We start from the raw sequence: 19708 nt of genomic DNA on the forward strand, positions 1-19708 counted from the left end.
CGAAGGTGAGCCAGGGCATCTGCCACAGCGTTGTGCACAGAAATGGGAACAAACAAGTTTGGGGAATGAAAGCTGAACGTCGGCTTGAGCCAACCCTAGGTGGTAAGGTCCTACGGTGTCTACCTCAGGATAGCGACCACCACAAATCCACCAAACTTCCTAGAGGGTGCGTCTCTGGAACCCCAGTGCTGGCATGTAGGGAGCCTTGGTGTATGCTTGTTGAAAGGATGCCTCAGCTGATAGGTTCTTGCTTCCAGATGATTCCCCTCTGAAAGTGAAGGTCTGGGCCTGAGCTGCAGTGTTCTGAGCTAGTCTCAGACATCCAAGTTTAACCTATAACGTTGCCCTTGCCCGGATGCCTCCTGAGGGGTCTGTACTGTGGTTTGGGTTTGCTTCGCTCTGTTCTGCTTGGTGGTGGTGGTTCTTCTTTGTGTACTGAGGATTCTCCCATAGCAAATGTAGGCAGAAGCCAGTACCTGGGGGCCGGGACTGGGCTGCCACAAGGAGGAAATGGGCGGGAGCTGCCTGTGTTCACACTGTCTCCCCTCCGTCCAGAGGGTGGCTCGGGTGCTTTGGAATCAGCTGAACAAGGAGACCCGGGAGCATCACATCACGTGTGTAGAGTTGTTCTACCGCCTGCACTGCCTGGCCCCGACAGCCAACATCTGCGAGGACATCATCTGTCACGCCCTCCTGGACCCTGACAAGGTGAGTCTTTGCAGCCGACAACCTCCCTCTGACATCGGTCCTGACACCGTGAGCCCAGGCAGACTTACCTATATCCGGCCGGAGTCTTTCTGGGGCTCAGTGGACATCCTGATTAACGGGCAGGCCTATGGCATTAGTAACATTTTTTTTTTTTTGGCTGTGTTGGGTCTTCGCTGCTGCGTGCAGTCTTTCTCTAGTTGTGGTGAGCGGGGGCCACTCCTCGCCACGGTACACGGGCCTCTCACCGCGGTGGCTTCTCTTGTTGCGGAGCATGGGCTCTAGGCGCGTGGGCTCAGTAGCTGTGGTGCACGGGCTTAGTTGCTCCGCGGCATGTCGGATCTTCCCAGACCAGGGCTCGAACCTGTGTCCCCTGCACTGGCAGGCGGATTCTTAACCACTGCACCACCAGGGAAGTCCGCATTAGTAACGTTTTAATACATTAATAATTTCAGGACTGGAAGGCCTCCAGAGGCACAAGCCATCCCCTGTGTCATATTAAGGCTCACCAGGGAAATCTGCCCAGGCTCCCATGATGCCTGCGGGGCTTCTAGAGCTCTCAGTGAAGTAGGCAGTCGTAGAGAATGTGTCGCCTTGGAAGCCCTGGCTCTGCTTTGCCGTCGTGTCCTGTTCTCTAAGCCATTCAGCCTGGCACTGCCAAAGGCCATGAGAAGGCTGTGTTCTGTGTTTTCCTTCAGCCACTGGCCTAGGTGTGACCCCAGACTCGGGCTGACGCTGAGTCTGGAATATGCACTCTCCGGAAAGCACATCTGTGTTAATGGGAGCAAGGAAGGCGAGGACCCGGGTCCTCCTTGCTCCAGGCCCCATCGGACGCCAGGCACTCGTGAGACTCCAGCATCTCTGCCTGGGTTGCCGCCTTTCTGCTGAGCTCTTGTCTGTTGTTTAAGTGGGGTTTGCTGCCACTGGGAGCAGTGTTCTGCTAAGGAATCAGGTTCCTCGCTCCCGTTTCTGTCCTATTCAAGGGAACGAGACTGGAAGCTCTGTTTCGATTTTCCGTCATCTGGCACCTGACGAGAGAGATCCAAGGCAGTCGAGTGACATCTCACAATCGCTCCTTTGACAGGTGAGGGGGGGACTTTTTTATAACTTACCCTTAAAGCAAAGGGACACTTTGCAGAGGTGCCGGGTCAGTGTGTCGGGCTGGGGAGAGGGAGATGTGTGCGATGGAAAACCTGACCCCATGTTCTTGATGCAGAGCGAACGATTCCTGTGATCCCCTAAGTGAATTCCGGCCAGATGGGTGTGAATACCTGGGAGGAGTTTGCTTAATTCGGCCTTGGAGGGAGGAGGAAGCCCCCCGTGCCTCAGACTCACCTGAGGAGCTGGCAGAGCGTGCCCCCCGAGGGGGCTTGGTAGGGAGATGAAGATGGGCTAGATCTTGACTGGGGTGGCGGCCACACTGGGTGTGTGCACCTGCGATGTCCTCAACCACATGCTGAAGGCGTGAACTGTATTGTAGGCGCATTCTGTTCTACATTGTTTTTTGAAAATCCCCTACCTTATTTCTGGAGCTCTAGATGCGGGGGTCAGACACACAGCCTTAGAGAGATGCCAGCTGATTCTGATGCCTCCTCCTCCCGCCTCCATTTGGGGTGAGGCCTGGTCATCGGGATTTTAAAAGCTCCCCCCCAGAGACTCTAGCTGAGAGCAGGGTTAATGTCCCTGGTCCTCGTCTGCCTGGGTCGGCAAGCCCAGGCCGGGTGAAGCTCCCCGAGGGCGTCCCGGCCGCCCTGACGCCTCGCATCACCCCCCAGGTCCCTGTTCGTCGTGCTCGACAGCCTGGCCTGCACGGACGGCGCCATTGGGGCCACGGCCCAGGGCTGGCTGGTGCGGGCGCTCTCCCTCGGCGACGTGGCCCGCATCCTGGAGCCCGTGCTGCTTCTCTTGCTCCAGCCCAAAACCCAGAGGACCTCCATTCACTGCCTCAAGCAGGAGAACTCAACGGGTGAGCACACCGTGCGGGCGGCCAGGCCAGCTCTCTGTCCCCGGGGCCCTGGGCCTGGGAGGCATGAAGGGGTGACCAGGACCCCAGCTGCCGGCTGCAGCAGTCAAGGCGCTTAGACCTCCCTGGTGGTTTTGCCAGATTCAGAAGGTATGAAGGTACTTTGTGGGAACTTTTATAATTGAAGAATCAGATGAACCAGCACTTAGAAATGCTAGGTAGTGGGTTTGTTGTTTTCACTGAAAAATATGATTTTTTTATATAAAAAAGGAAAATGTTAGTAACCCATGTTCCAATAAATATAGCTGATTCTTGGTTCTTTTGGTAGAGAAAGCAATTCAAGTGCATGTAAGGTAGGAGGAGAGAAAAACAGACCATCCATCCAGAGGTCTCCAAGGCCAACCCTTCACTTACGAAAGACGTCTGAGGTCTGGCATGAAGTTCAGTTTGGGTTGGCTAGGCTAGCACTTCTCAGACCTGGGACGGGAGAGTTGAGGTTGCCTCCAGGTATGAATGGTCAAGAATGTTGAAATTTGCATGTAACCTAGTCAGTTGTATTTTATAAAAATTACTTCTGCTCCAGAACTGTCAAGAACAAGGTAAGTGGTTTCTTTTCTATCTGCTCTCCAAGGCTCTTTCCAGCTGTTAACATATAATCAGAAATGCAGAAGAAATAGACCTTTGGGTTCTGAGAACTTTCAGAGGCATCTTTAACATAAATTTAAAAGAATATGGGTAGGAAGAAGAAAAGAAAGACTAAAATAAAACCGATGAGTTCATTAAATTTCAGTGACTAATACCTAGAGCAGTTTATGATCTAACATTGCTTCCCACAATAGGTGTATTTTATGACTTCCTGCAGTTTTCTAAGTGATGGTTTTACAAGCTTTGATTATTTTGTTTAGATCACTGGGGTGTAAATATTCAGTGTTTGTCACAGTCTTATCTTACAGAGAAAAGCAGCCTAACACCTAAATAAGCAAAGATTCCTGAGGTGGTTTCCTTTCCTTACAAGGTTCCTTGCCTAAAACTGTCACTTCTGGTTTTCCTTTAGGTGCCTTCTCAAAGGAGAGGCATTTTATTACTCCACAATTATAAGAAAGTAAAACGCAAAGAAGTATAAACTAAGCACCTTCTTAAAAGTTTGCTCTTCATTAAGGGAAGCTAGATTTTAGGCGTTCCTTTGCTTTAAAGAGAAAGTTTTAACTCCACGGCTCACTGGGTTTTAAAAGTCTCGTGGCACTTCCTGCTGCCCCCTCTAATTGACGTTTAATGCTACCTGCCTAGTAAGAGAAAATGCGTTTTCTCTGCCACGTTCTCTCCCTGGAAACAACTAGAAGGGTTCTGCTTACCCTCCATGCTACCTCTGTGAGCCTGTAGAAATCTACTTTTTAAATACTGTTGTGCACACCAGGCAGCTCCTCTATTTCTAATATCTTATTCTTCCTTCTTTCCTAACCTGGCTTAGTGTTCATGGAATAGATTTGCTGAAAGCTGCCTATTACAAATGTTTGGCAGTACCAAAGACGTCTGGCTTTTCACTCCTTTTTTTAAAGAGACCTGAGCACTTTAAAGCGTTGTGTATTTTCTGATCTCAGAGGTACTAGCATGCTTATTTTAAGAACTGGAATCTTAAATCAGGAAGTAAAAGCACAAGTGAAAGTCCCTTGCGATGCCGGCTGATAGAGCGCCTTACTGTTAATGGTTCAGTAGCTATCATTCCAGACTTTTTCATAGCTGCGTATTATAGACACTCTCCCCTAATTGGGCTTATTCTGTCCAGCTAGATTCTGCAGCTTGGTCTTTTTTCTTCAATACTTACTGTACTCTACACATTGCTCCATATCGTACGTGTAGAAATATCTTTAAAAAACCCAAACAGTAGTAGCCCTCTGCATGCCTGTGCCATGAGTTTTTTCAGTCCTCTTACTGTGGATGCTTTGTTTGCTTTCCAGTTTGTTTTTTTCAAGACGTTTCAGTGATACCCTTTTAGCTTTGAAAACCTTCTGCTGACATTTCTGTAGGATACCATTTTTGAAAGGAAACTCCCGGGAGAAAATGATAGGCATTTTTTTTTAAAATCACCCTTCCCCTATACTCGGGATATTTGTATTTCCTATGACAATGTAACTAAATTGTCCAATTTCTTGAACATTTTAAAAGACCTGTTCACTTTGCTTGTCTGCCTTCCTTCTGTAATGTAATCTAGACTCTAGTGTTGTTTCATGGGGGAATTATGTTTTATTTTGTGGTTTTTACACTTTATTTTTTTTGTTGAGGTATAGCTGATTTACAATACTATGTAAGTTTCACGTGCACAACATAGTGGTTCACAGTTCTTAAAGGTTATAGTCTGTTTATAGTTATTATAACATATTGGTTGTATGCCCTGTGCTGCACAGTATATCCTTGTAGCTTATTTATTGTATACACAGGAGTTTGTACCTCTTAACCCCCTACCCGTGTCTCCCCCTGCCCCCACTGGTAACCACTAGTTTGTTCTCCGTGTCTGTGAGTCTGTTTCTGTTCACTTGTTTTAATTTTTAGACTCCACATATAAGCGATAACATACAGTATTTGTGATTTTCTGTCCGACACTTCACTCAGCATAATACCCTCCAGGTCCGTCCACATTGTTGCAAAGAATTTATCTTGTCCCTCCCCCCACAGGAGAATTTTACTAATATTGACCTTTCTGCCTGGCTTTAAGACAAAGATCACTGTAGAACCGACTTGTCCTAACTGAGCCTCCTGTTCTGAAGTCGTCTGTTGTTCTGTAATTTTCAGAAGACTGGCGTCATTGGTTTAACAGGAAGCGCACCTCATTCAGAGCGGCGTGGGGCGCAGCCGAGCCTCAGGAGGGTGGTGGTGAAGAGAGCGCGCCCCTGAGCCAGTTCACCACCGTGGACCGCGAGGCCATCTGGGCCGAGGTGGAGAAGGAGCCCGAGGTGTACCCGCCGGGCCGCGAGCCCAGCGAGGAAGACCTTCCCTGCTGTGCGGACCCGCTGGACGGGACGGCCTGCGACACCGCGGACAACAGCGAGCGCACCGAGTCCGCGGACACGAGCCCCACGGACAGCGAGCGCACGTCCTCCTTCTCCTCCCCTTCCCGCGAGCCGCAGGAGCTGAGCAGCGGCGAGCTCTGCTGCACGCCCCTCCCCGCGGCGGCGCCCCCAAAGCCGGCGGCCAGCCTCAAGTCCACCGTCAGGTGCAGCCTGGCGCGCGTGGACTCGGACAAGACCCAGGCTTCGGAGTCGCCGTCCAGCGACGAGGAGGCCGCCGCGGAGCTCCAGGCCCTGAGCGCGGCCCGGCTGCTGAAGCAGCAGCGGGAGAGGCGGGAGACGGTCGAGGCCCTGTTTAAGCACATCCTGCTCTACCTGCAGCCCTATGACTCCCGGCGAGTGCTGTACGCCTTCTCCGTGCTAGAAGCCGTGCTCAAAACCAACCCCAGAGAGTTCATCGAGGCCGTGTCCCGGACCAGCATGGACACCAGCTCCACCGCGCACCTCAACCTCATCTCCAACCTCCTGGCTCGCCACCAGGAGGCGCTCGTCGGCCAGAGTTTCTACGGAAAGCTCCAGACCCAGTCTCCCAACGTGTGCCCTCACTCGCTACTGATCGAGCTCCTCACCTACCTGTGCCTGAGCTTCCTGCGCAGCTACTACCCTTGTTACCTGAAGGTCTCCCACCGAGACGTCCTCGGCAACCGGGACGTGCAGGTCAAGAGCGTCGAGGTTTTGATCAGAATGATGACGCAGCTGGTCTCGGTGGCCAAGTCGGCCGAAGGCAAGAACGTGGAGTTCATCCACAGCCTGCTGCAGAGGTGCAGCGTCCAGGAGTTCGTACTGCTCTCGCTGTCCGCGTCCATGTATACAAGCCAGAAGCGCTACGGACTGGCCGTGGCAGAGCGGGGCCGAGCCCAGCGGGAGGACGGCCTGTTCGAGGAGAACCTCATCAACCTGGGCCAGGGCCAGATCTGGAGCGAGCACCCCCTGCAGATTGAGCTGCTGAAGCTGCTGCAGGTGCTCATCGTCCTGGAGCACCACCTGGGGCAGGTGCACGAGGAGGCGGAGCACCAGGCGGACCTGTCCCGGGAGTGGCGGCAGACCCTGAACTTCCAGCAGGCCATCAGCGCCCCGCAGTACGTGCAGCCCCACCGGCTCACCTCGCAGGGGCTGCTGGTGTCCGCCGTGGTGAGGGGCCTGCAGCCGGCCTACGGCTACGGCATGCACCCGGCCTGGGTCAGCCTGGTCACGCACTCCTTGCCGTACTTCGGAAAGTCCCTGGGCTGGACGGTGACCCCCTTCCTCGTCCAGATTTGCAAAAACTTGGACGAGCTGGTCAAGCAGTATGAAAGCGAATCGGTGAAGCTCTCTTTCAGGTACGGTGAACCCTTTGATGCGTTACTGTTTCTTTAATGACAGCTTTGGTCACAGACGGCTGATTGCCCCTAGCAGCCAATTGGAGGATAATTTCAACCTAATCAGAAGCCTAGTTAGCATTGTCAAAAGGGGTAACCAGGAACTAAATGTTCAGCTCCTTTATTTTCAGTTCCGCATGACTACCCAGGCTAGATCAGTGCTACACAGGACAAGTCAGTCTCTCTTCATTATTTTTCCAAAACGACTGTATAAATGTAAAAACAGCACAAATGATGCCTGTCCTTTTTGTAACAGTATTTCATTATGAGAGCCCCAGTTTTTTAAGATCGTGATGTCTCTGTGGTTTCCGTGTTTATATGTACGATTAAAAACCTTTATGGCCTCATTCTTAAAGATTCTCAAAACCAGTTTCTCGTTTCTTCACCAAAGCATAACCTCCAAGAGGGAAAACATTTCTCCGGATTATCCACTCACTCTTTTGGAAGGTCTAACAACCATTAGTCATTTTTGTCTTTTGGAACAACCCAACCAAAACAAAAAGGTAAATCATTTTTTCCTGAGTTTGAGACAGTTTTCATATATCGTTTTGTTTTCATTGGGGTTACGTCTGTTTCAAATAAGAAATGTATGTATGTCATACAAACATATATGCAAATGTTAATGCACATGAACACACATGCAAATAATGAAGTGTATGCAAATATACATGCAAATGTATGTATGTAAGTAATGCAAATGTGGTTTTGTTCTTGCTGGCGCTCTCTGTGGGCGACTTCAGCCCTCCACCAGTATGGGATAGAATGTAATCTTTTTTCCGGGTACTTTTTACTTGGCCTTATGGAGTTTGAAGGCGTTTTAGCTGTTGGTTGCTCTACCCTATCTGGGGTTAGATTTTAGAACGCAGCTAGCGCTTTGGTTGAGTGATTGGAAGAGTTTGTAATGAGGAGCCTCAGATGCACAGACCTCCCTCTCTGGAAGAAAATCATGGGTTTAAATGCTCAGGGAGGCGGTTTACTTCCAGAGCACATGTGGGACTTGCTCTGGAGAGTGCTACAGCCCAGACTTTATCCCATCAGCACCACTGTCCTCGTGGGAAGGGAAATGGTGCCACCGCAGACGCAGCCGCAGCCGAGTCTCACGTGTTTGTTTTCGTTTTTAGACCACTGCTGTGAGTGACCCTACCAATTTGAAAAATGCCAAGAATGCTATTCTGGAAGAGCTTCCTCGAATTGTTAACACCATGGCCCTTCTCTGGAATGTTCTCAGAAAGGAGGAGACTCAAAAGAGACCCATGGATCTCCTTGGAACCACGAAGGGATCTTCTTCCGTTTACTTTAAAACCACCAAAGTGAGAGAGCTTCCTTTGTGTGTTTACGATTTCCTTTGTCTTGTATTGTCCCACCAAAAATAAAAATATACAGGAATATATACATAAATAATCAAACGTAATGTGCTCAGAGAAACCCACATTAGAAGTAAGTTGGAAGTAGAAATCTCCAGTTTGTTTATCAGAATAAGTTTCCTATTCATGGAAGGAAAAGCTTTGTGAGTAGTTTTCAGTTTATTTTTTCCCCTTGGCCCTTTTTTTTTAAGCCAAACATAAAGTCTCTGGGGGTTCCAGGTAGGGTACCTAAAGTCCTCAACCTGTTTCTCTTAAGCATCTCTACTAAGACAGCTTAGCTCTTACATTCTGCTTTCAGTGGTGCCTTGAACAAGTGTTGAGGTGTCTCTTGAGTTTTTTATTAAACCAGAAGCTCACAACCCAGAGCATTTCTAGTTCTGTTACCGAACCAAACTTGGGTCCACTCACCTGCACGCAGTAAAGGCAATCTACTGACACCAGGTCGTGTTAAAGGAAAGTGGGGGGTTTATTTTAAGGCACCAGACAAGAAGTGTGGGCAGCTGATGCTCAAAAAAACCCAAACTCCCCTGACGGGTTTCAGGGAAGAGTTTTTAAGGGTAAGGTGAGGGAGGGGAGTTGCAGGGTGGGTGAACAGCTCATGTACAGTTCTCTGATTGGTTGATGATGAGATAACAGGGCCGTGTCACAGGAGTTAACGTCATTAATCCTCAGGCTCCAGCGGGTCTGGGGACTACCTGTTTATGGCCATCATGCAGTTAACTTCTTCCTTTTGGTGGGGGTTTTAGTATCTGTAAAGGAACTCAGGAATATGCCTCAGACACTTAATGTATGTACTTCAGGGAGGAACTAAAGATTCTGTGACTGCCATATGGCCGATTTACTGTTTAAATTGTTATCAATTCTCTTTACCCCTCTGCTACTTTTGTCATCATGTGTTCACATCCTTGCAATCATTAATTCTTGAGCCAGGCTTTTGTGACTCAGGGGAGGCCTGGGAGACTGAAGCTTTTCTACAAACAAGAGGCAGGCAGAGGACGTGGTGGGGAGGGGTCTGTCCCAGGAAGGCCCCCATAGGATCCTGCTCGGTTACAGTTCACTCTCTCTGTGAGCATCCCGACTCAGTCTCTGATTGCTGTGTCTGGCGGCTCAGAATTATCTGGCTGTGTCTCATTTAGCTGAGCACCCCTGGTGCCAGGTGTGGCGTCACAGCTTACACTGGCATCCGGCAGCCCGGGCTGAGCAGAACAGATCAGGACACAGGGAGCCAGATCACCTGGATTCAGCTCCCTGCTCAGGTGCTTTGTGGGACCTCGGGCAAGTCCATTAACCTGTCTGTGCTGTAGTTTCCTCAGTTGGAAACACGAAGCCAGGCGTCATCCAAGCACTCTTCGTTTATTGGCACATTTAGTCCTCACCTACAAGGTGGGCACTATTATTATTCCCAGGTTACAGATGAGGACGTTGGGGTGTGGAGAGAGTGAGTGCTTTGCCCTCAATTGTGCATCTGATACGCAGTGATGCTGGGATTAGGGTGGGTAGGGAACGGAACCCGCCCCTGACTTCTGTTTTCTGATCTTTCTATAGTGAGTCAGGCAGTTGCACAGGTGGCCTCCAAAATGTTCTGTCAGTTCCAGAGATACCCTCCAAGGGAAATCTGCTGTATTTCAAGCTGCCACAGGAACCTGCTTAATTTAAGCCTAAAAATTAAGCTCTAGAAAGGTTCAGAAAATCCTCAGGCACGCAGCCTGAGCCTCGGTTTCCTCCTCTGTGAAATGAGTCTGTTATTAGTAGCCTATCTCCTGGGCTGATGGAAGGATTCATTTTGGCGATGGCTAACATTTATTGAGCACTGAGCTTAAGCCCTCCCTGAAGGACCCCAGGCCTTGAGCTGGGGCCCCCGTGGTTTCTCTGGAGCAGAAACCGTGGCGGGAGGGAGAGGATGTCTCCATCCCATGGTCAGTTGTATCTAATGAGATGCTAAACTAAGGCAGTGGGGGCAGAGGAAGCCCAAGGTAAATTCATTCATTCCACAAACATTTGTATGTCTGCTGCTGTGTACCAGGCCCTGCTTATCCACTAGTGGATAAGATAGAGCAAGTAAGTCCTTGTCTGCCTGGCAGATACAGACGTTAACAGTCAGTTTAAAAATAATGATGAGAAGTGCTACAAAGAATGAGGGGCACTCTTACAGGCCGTGACTCCTGGTCCGGGGGTCGAGGAGGCCTTCCTGAGGCAGAGGGGCTGAGCTGAGACACAGGAAGAGAGGATTTGCCAGAGTAGGGAAGTGTTAGAGGCTGTGAGACCCACAGGATTTATAGAGGAAGGAACATGGAGGTTTCAGGAATGGAGGAAAATCCAGGCTCAGCAAAAGGGAGGGTAATGAGTGACGTCCGGGGCCGTGCTGTGAGTTTATTTTTAGTTGGTTACATAACAAAGTTAGTTAAATGGTACATATTTCTGGAAATTGAAAAACATCCTTCCTGATGCATATAAGCCCTTCCAGGGCTGGTTGAGACAAGTGAGGCTAGGGGCTTTCAGGATGGGAACAGTGCCGACTCCACTGCTGGGTACCCCCCCCGCCCTTCTCACTGTGTCTGCAAAGCCTTGGGTGGCTTCCTTCGAGCCCTGCCCTGCTCACAGCTGCTCGAAGGTGGTATTCATCACCTCCCAAGGGTCTCTTCCTGCTCGGCTCCGCTGGCCGTCTGTCGTCCGCCTGGGCTGCCCACCGTGCCTCTCGTCCAGCTCCTCCTCCCGCGGCCTGGTGCCTGGGATGCTGAGACAAAGGCCCGCCCCTGCTCCCAGGGTTTACAGGCGCTGGCGGTGAAGTGCACAGGCCACCGTAGCCCTGATTCTACTCTGCTCTAACTCTTCATTTTTCTATTTTTTAGACCATACGACAAAAAATTTTAGACTTCTTAAACCCCTTGACAGCCCATCTTGGAGTTCAGCTGACAGCAGCTGTTGCAGCAGTGTGGAGCAGGAAGAAAGTGAAACGCCACAGTAAGACAAAGGTAAAGCCAGAAATCAAAGCAGTAGCTAAACTTACTCTGACAATATACCAGAGAGTCTTGTGTGATCAAAGGTGACGCCAGAGGCCAACACGGGAGACTGGGGCAGTGGTTCCACCGTTTTATTTTTTATTTTTTTATTTTTTATATTCTTTTCTTTTCTTTTCTTTATTTATTTTTGGCTGCTTTGGGTCTTCGTTGCTGCGTGCAGGCTTTCTCTAGTTGCGGCGAGCAGGGGCTACTCTTCGTTGCCCTGCGTGGGCTTCTCATTGCGGTGGCTTCTCATGTTGCGAAGCACAGGCTCTAGGCGCGCGGGCTTCAGTAGTTGTGGCATGTGGGCTCGGTAGTTGTGGCTCGCTGGCTCTAGAGCGCAGGCTCAGTAGTTGTGGTGCACAGGCTCAGTTGCTCCGCGGCATGTGGGATCTTCCCAGACCACGGCTCGAACCCGTGTCCCCTGCATTGGCAGGCAGATTCTTAACCACTGCACCACCAGGGAAGCCCGGTTCCACCGTTTTAAATGCATGACGTACTCTAGCTGTGCCAGTTACAACTAGATGGGGTGTCGGGTGGGTAGGGAGTGGAGGCCACCCCCAATCTCTCTTCTCATCTTTCTGTAGTGAGTATATTGTGCTTCTATTTAACCTTTTTAATCTACTAACAATCTGCTTACAAGAATGTACATTTTAAAGAAGAACACCGCCATGAACCTGCCACCCAGCTTAAGAAACGGTTCACCATCCTACCTACGAGGACCCTTGTGGGCCCTTCCCTGGTTGTAACACCATCTGATAGCTTTTTTTTTTTTAACTAATCTTTTTAAAGACTTTATCTTTTTAGGGCAGTCTTAGGTTCACAACAAAATGAGAGGAAGGTACAGGCAGTTCCCATATTCCCCTGTCCCCGCACGTGCACACCCTGCTCCCCCCAGCAGCCCCCGCCAGAGGGGTATACTTGTCACCGTTGCTGAACCTACACTGACACGTCCATAATTTACATTCGGCTTTTTTAATTTATAAAAATAATGCTTGTTCATGATGGTCAAGAAAATTTAAATCATCGCATTCCTACGCCCAGACTTCAGTTTGCATTTTGTCCATTCTTTCTCCACTGACTGGTCCATCACGAGGTCCTCCAGGAGCTTGGTTCACGTGCTTCTGCAGAACCAGCACGTACTTCTTCCCTGGTCCCCTCTGTCGACCATGCAGGTTCCTACCTGGTACCTCCCTCAGAGGGTCTGCCCCACCCCATGGGCACTACCTGAGGGCCCAGGGTAGGCCCCTGTTCCCTGAAGAGGTGTGAGAGGCTGGTGGCCCAGGCCACCCACCTTAGCACTTGTTGGGGCTTCCGGGCGAGAAACCTGATACTTGCAAGTGCATGTCACCACCTTACACAGACTTCTATCATCAAAACATGCCTCCCTCACCGGGACTTGCCTGCCACGGCCAGCTCGCATGAACCTGATTTACCTGTTTTTTTTTACTGTCCTCATACTTTGGGGGCTGTCCTGATATCAACCTGTCTCCTTCCAATTAAATGTATCTGTTTCTACAATGCTTTCTCAGCTTGAACATACCAGAGTGACTGCCCATCATCAGCTACACGTTTTATTCCTTATTTGTGTCAGATACTGATTAGGTTACTGTGATTAAATGCTAACCTCACGGGCTTCCCTGGTGGCGCAGTGGTTGAGAATCTGCCTGCTAATGCAGGGGACACAGGTTCGAGCCCTGGTCTGGGAAGATCCCACATGCCACGGAGCGGCTGGGCCCGTGAGCCACAACTACTGAGCCTGCGCGACTGGAGCCTGTGCCCCGCAACGGGAGGGGCCGCGATAGTGAAAGGCCCGCGCACCGCGATGAAGAGCGGTCCCCGCACCGCGATGAAGAGTGGCCCCCACTTGCCGCAACTAGAGAAAGCCCTCGCACGAACCGAAGACCCAGCACAGCCAAAAATAAATAAATAAATTAAAAAAAAAAATGCTAACCTCACTCTTCATCACCAATAGAGTCCATTTTCAGTCCAGTTTTCATTTAAATATTTCTTTAAAAGATTAAACCAAATCTCTTTCTCCAGGAGCAAGTATTATAGAGTACTTTCTGTGCGTCATTCTTATTTTTGTCTTCTCTCTGCGGGCCTTAAAGGAATGACTTTTTCCTCGGCAGATGGTCCCGGCGGCCAGCGCGTCCCAGCTGACCCTCGTGGACCTGATCTGTGCGCTGAGCACCCTGCAGACGGACACGGTGCTGCACCTGGTGAAGGAGGTGGTGAAGAGGCCGCCGCAGGTCCGAGGGGACGAGGTCAGGAGCCTGGGGACCCTCAGAGGAACGCAGCACTCTCTCTAACTCCACGTCTTATAAACTGTGTTTGGGAGGGAAACAGAGGTCACAGCAGCAACTAGGAATTCGGGGGCTGTAAAACGAAGGTGTTCTTACCGGGCTCTGCAGAGATCCATGAAATGTGCTTCATGGGCTCCTGTTTTGGGGTGCAAGCCCCTTGAGGTGAAGGACGGACTTCCATCCTTACATCCCACTGCAGGGTGCTCTGCCCGGTAGTGGTTCAAATCGAATAACTCTGTTAGAAAGAAGAAATTGCACTTGCCTCAAGGAACTTGCAGCTGAAAAGGCGTCAGAGTTAAACAAAGCCAGACACTAGTTAAAGGCGGAAAAGACTGATTTTATTCAGTAACAACTGCAGCGGGTGAAAGAATTGTGCTCAGTTCCAGTTTGTGCAGAGGTGCCTGGGTATTTTAAGCAGAGAATGAAGAGTAGGGGGGGTGAACAAGCAGGGGCTTCAGCAAAGTCAGGGGAGTGGAAAGTTACAAACAAGCAAGAAGGGGGCTGGTGGATGTAATTAGGCCATCGGAGTTTGCTGACTGTAAAGTGCAAGGTAGGTTCCTGTGCTCCCTTGGAGACTGGGAAACAGGGGCCCTGTCTTTCTTGATGATGGTATTTCAAAGGGATGGCTGCCAGGTCCTTGAGAAAGACATTCCTGGGTTGTAGGAGATACATACACATCTCAAAGGGACAGAGCAAGGATTTATAACTGTAAGCTTTTCTTAATAAATGCTCAAAGAAAGGAAGGTCAGGAACCAATCAGGAGTTGGCTAAACACACAGCAGATTCCTTCAGAAGCCTTGAGCTTTCTTTCTTAGGCAGGCATTTTAAGGGAGTTGAGGTCATCCCCCTAGGGACATGGCCTTGAGCTGCTGGGAACCTGTTGGGACATCCCTGTTGGCACAGTGGTTAAGAATCCGCCTGCCAATGCAGGGGACACGGGTTCGAGCCCTGGTCCGGGAAGATCCCACATGCCGCGGAGCAACTAAGCCCGTGTGCCACAGCTACTGAGCCTGCGCTCTAGAGCCTGCGAGCCACAACTACTGAGCCCGTGTGCCACAACTACTGAAGCCCGTGCTCTGCCACAAGAGAAGCCACTGCTATGAGAAGCCTGCGCACTGCAACGAAGAGTAGCCCCCGCTCGCTGCAACCAGAGAAAGCCTGCGTGCAACGAAGACCCAATGCAGCCAAAAATAAATAATAAACTAATAAATTAAAAAAAAAAAAAAAAGGCTAGGAAATTGTAAATACAGACCCTACAGTCTGACATGAGCATCTCAGGATTTGGGCTTTCCTCAGAAACATAATTCTCAGTTTTTTCTTGCATTTTCAGTAAAATGTTTTCAGGAGGGAAGGAGAGAGGGGGGAGAGGGAGGGAGAGGAAGAGAAAGGGACTGTTGAGTAATGGGAGATATTTTAGAAGCTCTGGAATCTAACGATTAACCCTGTCATTGATTACCTCATTCATTGATTGTTAAAAAAAATTGGAGTGAGAATATTGAGGAATTCCCCAAAATGGCTTGTGACCAAGGGCCAGATTCTTGTACCATTTCTTTTACTGTCGGAAAGCAAAAATATTATAGGAGGAAGAAAAACTATATGATTTAAAATTCAAAAAGAAGAAGAAGAAGAAGAAGAGGACTCAAAGGAGGCTGACTAGACTAGGTCAAGGAGAACACCTTTGTCAATGGGCGAGTTAAAAATCTGCATAATTTTTACAAAGGTACAAAATGCACGTCAGAGGACTTAACTCATCCTGGACATGCTGAGAAAGAAGAGGTTTCATCTGGCTGCAGGGAAAGCAGTGGCCTTTGAAGGTTGACGTGATTGAACCATAAATCTCTTTTAGTTTTTCTGCCCAGTTTCGAGGGGGGCACCTTTTCATTTATACACAATGATTTTGCAACAGAACAGACTGTGTGGTTTAACAGTTTTCTGCCTGAGAGATTTTTGGTTTTACCAAAGCAGACCTCTTCGTTGAAAGTGTTGGAGCTGTTTTGTTCTTAATTAATTTGATAGAAAGCAGGGATTTGTTCCAACCTTGAAATAATTGCCTTCGCTTAGGTAATTTAAAATTATACAGTTAGGAACAATTTAAGAATAATTCCCTAAGTGAAAATTAAGGAAGTGGACCAAGTGATTTTGCTAAAAAATAGTTTTAATCAAACAGATATTTGTACGCCAGGGTTCATAACAGCATGAATCACAATAGCCAAAAGGTAGAAACAACCCAAGTGTCCATCAGTGGATGAATGGATAAACAAAATGAGGTCTGTACATGCAATGAACTGTCTATCATTCAGCCTTACAAAGGAATGAAATTCTGACACATACTGTACCGTGGATGAACCTTGACAGCATTATGCTGAGGGGAATAAGCCAGTCCAGAAGGACAGTATTATATGATTCCACTTATCTGGGGTACCCAGAGTAGTCAAGTCCATAGAGACAGAAAGAAGAATGATGGTCACTAGGGACTGCAGGGGAGGAGGGAATGGGAGTTAATGGGGACAGAGTTTCAGTTTGGGAAGATGAAAAAGTTCTGCAGATGAATGGTGGTCATAGTTGCCCAACAATGTGAATATACTGGATGCCCTGTACACTTAAAAATGTTTAAAATGGTAGATTTTGTCAAGTATATTTTACCAAAATAAAAAATTTTTACAACAAATTAAAGAAATCTTGTTTTTAGATATTAAGGTCATAGCACTAAGGGTGGTGAACAAAAGCTAAACCTTGGAATCAGAGATGTGTTCAGCCATTTTCACCCCAGAGTGGGAAAGGTGACCAAGAATACCTTTAGCAGTTTGGGCTATGCCTGCCTTGGAGGAGAACTCCCCACTTGAAGCTCTTCCTCTGAAAGGCACGTGGCACAGGGTCGCCCTCTGCAGGAATGTCCACACTGGGAAGGCCACTGGGGGCTTCTGACCAGTCAGTTACACTCGGGACTCTGGCCCTCTTCCTTCATTCCACGTGTTTATTGAAAGTCAAGTCTGCATCCGTAGTGGGGAGTCCTAAATAGTTGACACTGTTCCTGCCCACGGTCAGCCTGTATTCTCGTTGGGGAGAGAAGATAAGGCAGCCTACAGGTTTACAGTGTGAGGCCAGATTATGGAACTGGCCAAGTGCTTAAGCAGTCAGACGTAAAACGGACACGGGCGACTTCATGGCATCTGTCGGACGTCTGCCCCCAGTCTCCCAAATGCCTGGTAGTCTTGTTGCCTTTTACTCTTGAATGTAAGTGTTAAAGTAATGGACCCTGAAGAGAGGGAGGCGGGTGGTGGAGGCAGGCAGGCGCAGCATCAGATCCTGGGTGGATTGGCATTTATATCTCTGAGCAAGTCTAGCTGGCAGGAGATTGACCTTCCGCGCTGCCGGTCAGTCCCCACGGATGGGGTTACAGCTGCAGCCACGTGGGAGCTGGCCCTGCAACAGCTTTACACACAGAGCAGGCGCTTTTAGGTTTTGTTCCTTCGTGTTACTTGAATTTCCGCAAACACCTGCAGCTCCTGGGCTTAAAAAAAAAAAAACAAACCTAGACGTCGTCTAGCTGAGTGGTTTTTGGCTTTTTGAATAACAAAATTACATTTTGTGGTTAGTTTAGTTAATTGGCTCAACTTCTATAACTTCTACAAATAGCCTTTTACAAGCAAGAAGGGGGAAAATGTGTGTTTTGAAAACCTATTTCTAAGTAGTTCCAGCCATTTGGGATTTAGGGAAGTTGTCTGGGCTGTTTGAGGGAATTCCTGGAGCTAAGAATTCAAATTTGGCGTTGTCTCTCGACTGTAGCTCCTGAGGGTCAACTTTGGCCACCAACTTTGTGTTTGGGGAGGTTCAGTTATAAAGCCAAATCTTCCCTAAATACTTGTTAAAAGCCTGGGATGGGAAGTAGGTAAGCATAAAGGGAATGACTCTGGGAGTCTGATGAGAGGGGCACTAATGATTTGGGACCTCATAGGATACATTTGTTTTTGTTTCACTTGGGGGATACTTTCTATTATTATATTTGAAAGACTCTTTAGCTGCAAACATTTGCTTTGTTAGGATATAGAATCTGTTTCATTTCTGTATTTGAATTCTTCTTTAGTCTTATTTCCTACCAACTTGGAGTAATTAGCTTTGCTTTAATTTTCAGAAATCCCCCCTCGTGGATGTCCCTGTGTTGCAGTTTTGCTATGCTTTCATCCAAAGGTAATGCAGCCCCTCAAAGACATTTCTCAATTATAGATGCTATTGCAATGATTATAAATAATTCCTCTGATTGTATTTCCATTTTTTTTTTCTTTTAATTGAAGTATCATTGATTTACAATGTTGTGTTAGTTTCAGGTGTACAGCAAAATGGCTCAGATATATATATATATATATATATATATATATATATATATATATATATATATATCTGAATATGTATATATATATATTCTTTTTCAGATACTTTTCCACTATAGGTTATTATAAGATATTGAATATAGTTCCCAGTGCTATTGTTTATTTTTTTAGGATTTGTTTATTTTTTAATTAATTAATTAATTTTGGCTGTGTTGGGTCTTCGTTGCTGCACGCAGGCTTTCTCTAGTTGCGGCGAGTGGGGGCTACTCTTCATTGCGGTGCGCAGGCTTCTCATTACAGTGGCTTCTCTTGTTGCGGAGCATGGACTCTAGGCGCGTGAGCTTCAGTAGTTGTGGCTCGTGGGCTCAGTAGTTGTGGCTCGTAGGCTCTAGAGCGCAGGCTCAGTAGTTGTGGTGCACGGGCTTAGTTGCTCCGCGGCATGTGGGATCTTCCCGGACCAGGGCTCGAACCCGTGTCCCGTTCATTGGCAGGCGGATTCTTAACCACTGTGCCACCAGGGAAGTCCCTTATTATTTATTTATTTATTTTATTTATTTTTGGCTGTGTCGGGTCTTAGTTGCTGCACATGGCATCTTTCATTGCAGCGTGCGGGCTTCTCTCTAGTTGTGGCGTGCAGGTTTTCTCTCTCTAGTTGTGGTGCGCAGGCTCCAGGGCGCGTGGGCTCTGTAGTTGTGGCGCGAGGGTTCCAGAGCGCATGGGCTCTGTAGTTCGCGGCACACAGGCTCTCTAGTTGAGACGCGCAAGCTCTACCATTCGGCCTCCCCAACGTCGCTGGAACCACGGAGTCAACCATCAGAAGGTCACAGAGGGCGAGGTCAGGCCTCACGGAAACAAGGACTCGGATTGTGGCTACGGAGCGAGGCTGCACAGCACAAAAGGCTGAGCTTGGCCGCAGCCAGAGGGCCCCAGGTTCAAGTCCTCGTCCCCGACTTACTGCCTCCTGACTGACCTGGGCAGGGCCTCCTCTGTAAAAGGAGGCCGCAGCTCCTGCAGCTGCTGGGAAGGCTCAGATATCACTCAGGCCCCTGCAGCAGGCGCTTGCTAGTGATATAATACGCATTAGTTACCACGAGAAGGGGCGTGACCAGCTCATCTTTACCTCCTGGAGGAAAGAAGTACAGGGATGCTTGTGGTGAAGAATGAACAGCTGGTCTGAACTCAGCCCTAGACCCAGGGACTCCTGGGACTGTGACCCTTCCTGCCACCTCAGGATACAGTGAGCCAGAATAACCACGGAACATGAACTTGTTAACCAGGGAGCCTGCAGCTGGTGGTCACATTTACTTATTGTGAACCCCCGGAGATACGTGAGAATACTGAGGCTTCCTTGAGACGGGGCTACACTCCCTTCACCCGCATTACTGCAGCCGAGAACACCCCACACGAGGGAGGGGTCCGGGAGCCGCCTCCGGGACCTGCCATAAGATCTGCACGAGGCCCAGCAGAGCCTCCTTTTCTACCCGTGGAGAAACACCTGGGGAACCCCTATAGCTGAGACCCCTGCATGCGGATATTCAGCATAGTAAACCCACGCAGAAGCCATCCAGCAGAAAACAGGGCAGAGCATTGAGGACAGCACCAAAAATAATCCCTTCTCCTTTT

General features: G+C 48.9%; 1 protein-coding gene across 4 annotated transcripts in view; it reads left to right on the forward strand.

The window, feature by feature from the left end:
- Positions 1 to 19708, forward strand: part of DOP1B (DOP1 leucine zipper like protein B) — a 107694-nt gene that overhangs the window by 63070 nt on the left and 24916 nt on the right. For all 4 annotated transcript variants that reach the window (XM_068547040.1, XM_068547041.1, XM_068547043.1 and 1 more), the window contains 9 exons: positions 556 to 708; positions 1689 to 1789; positions 2481 to 2671; positions 5456 to 7049; positions 7480 to 7591; positions 8210 to 8398; positions 11302 to 11424; positions 13584 to 13718; positions 17890 to 17945. In XM_068547040.1, coding sequence (XP_068403141.1) covers positions 556 to 708; positions 1689 to 1789; positions 2481 to 2671; positions 5456 to 7049; positions 7480 to 7591; positions 8210 to 8398; positions 11302 to 11424; positions 13584 to 13718; positions 17890 to 17945 — 2654 coding nt within the window. The remainder of the gene's footprint in view (positions 1 to 555; positions 709 to 1688; positions 1790 to 2480; positions 2672 to 5455; positions 7050 to 7479; positions 7592 to 8209; positions 8399 to 11301; positions 11425 to 13583; positions 13719 to 17889; positions 17946 to 19708) is intronic.

This window comes from Eschrichtius robustus, chromosome 6 (assembly GCF_028021215.1).
Source record: "Eschrichtius robustus isolate mEscRob2 chromosome 6, mEscRob2.pri, whole genome shotgun sequence".
In the NCBI taxonomy this organism is placed as follows: Eukaryota; Metazoa; Chordata; class Mammalia; order Artiodactyla; family Eschrichtiidae; genus Eschrichtius; species Eschrichtius robustus.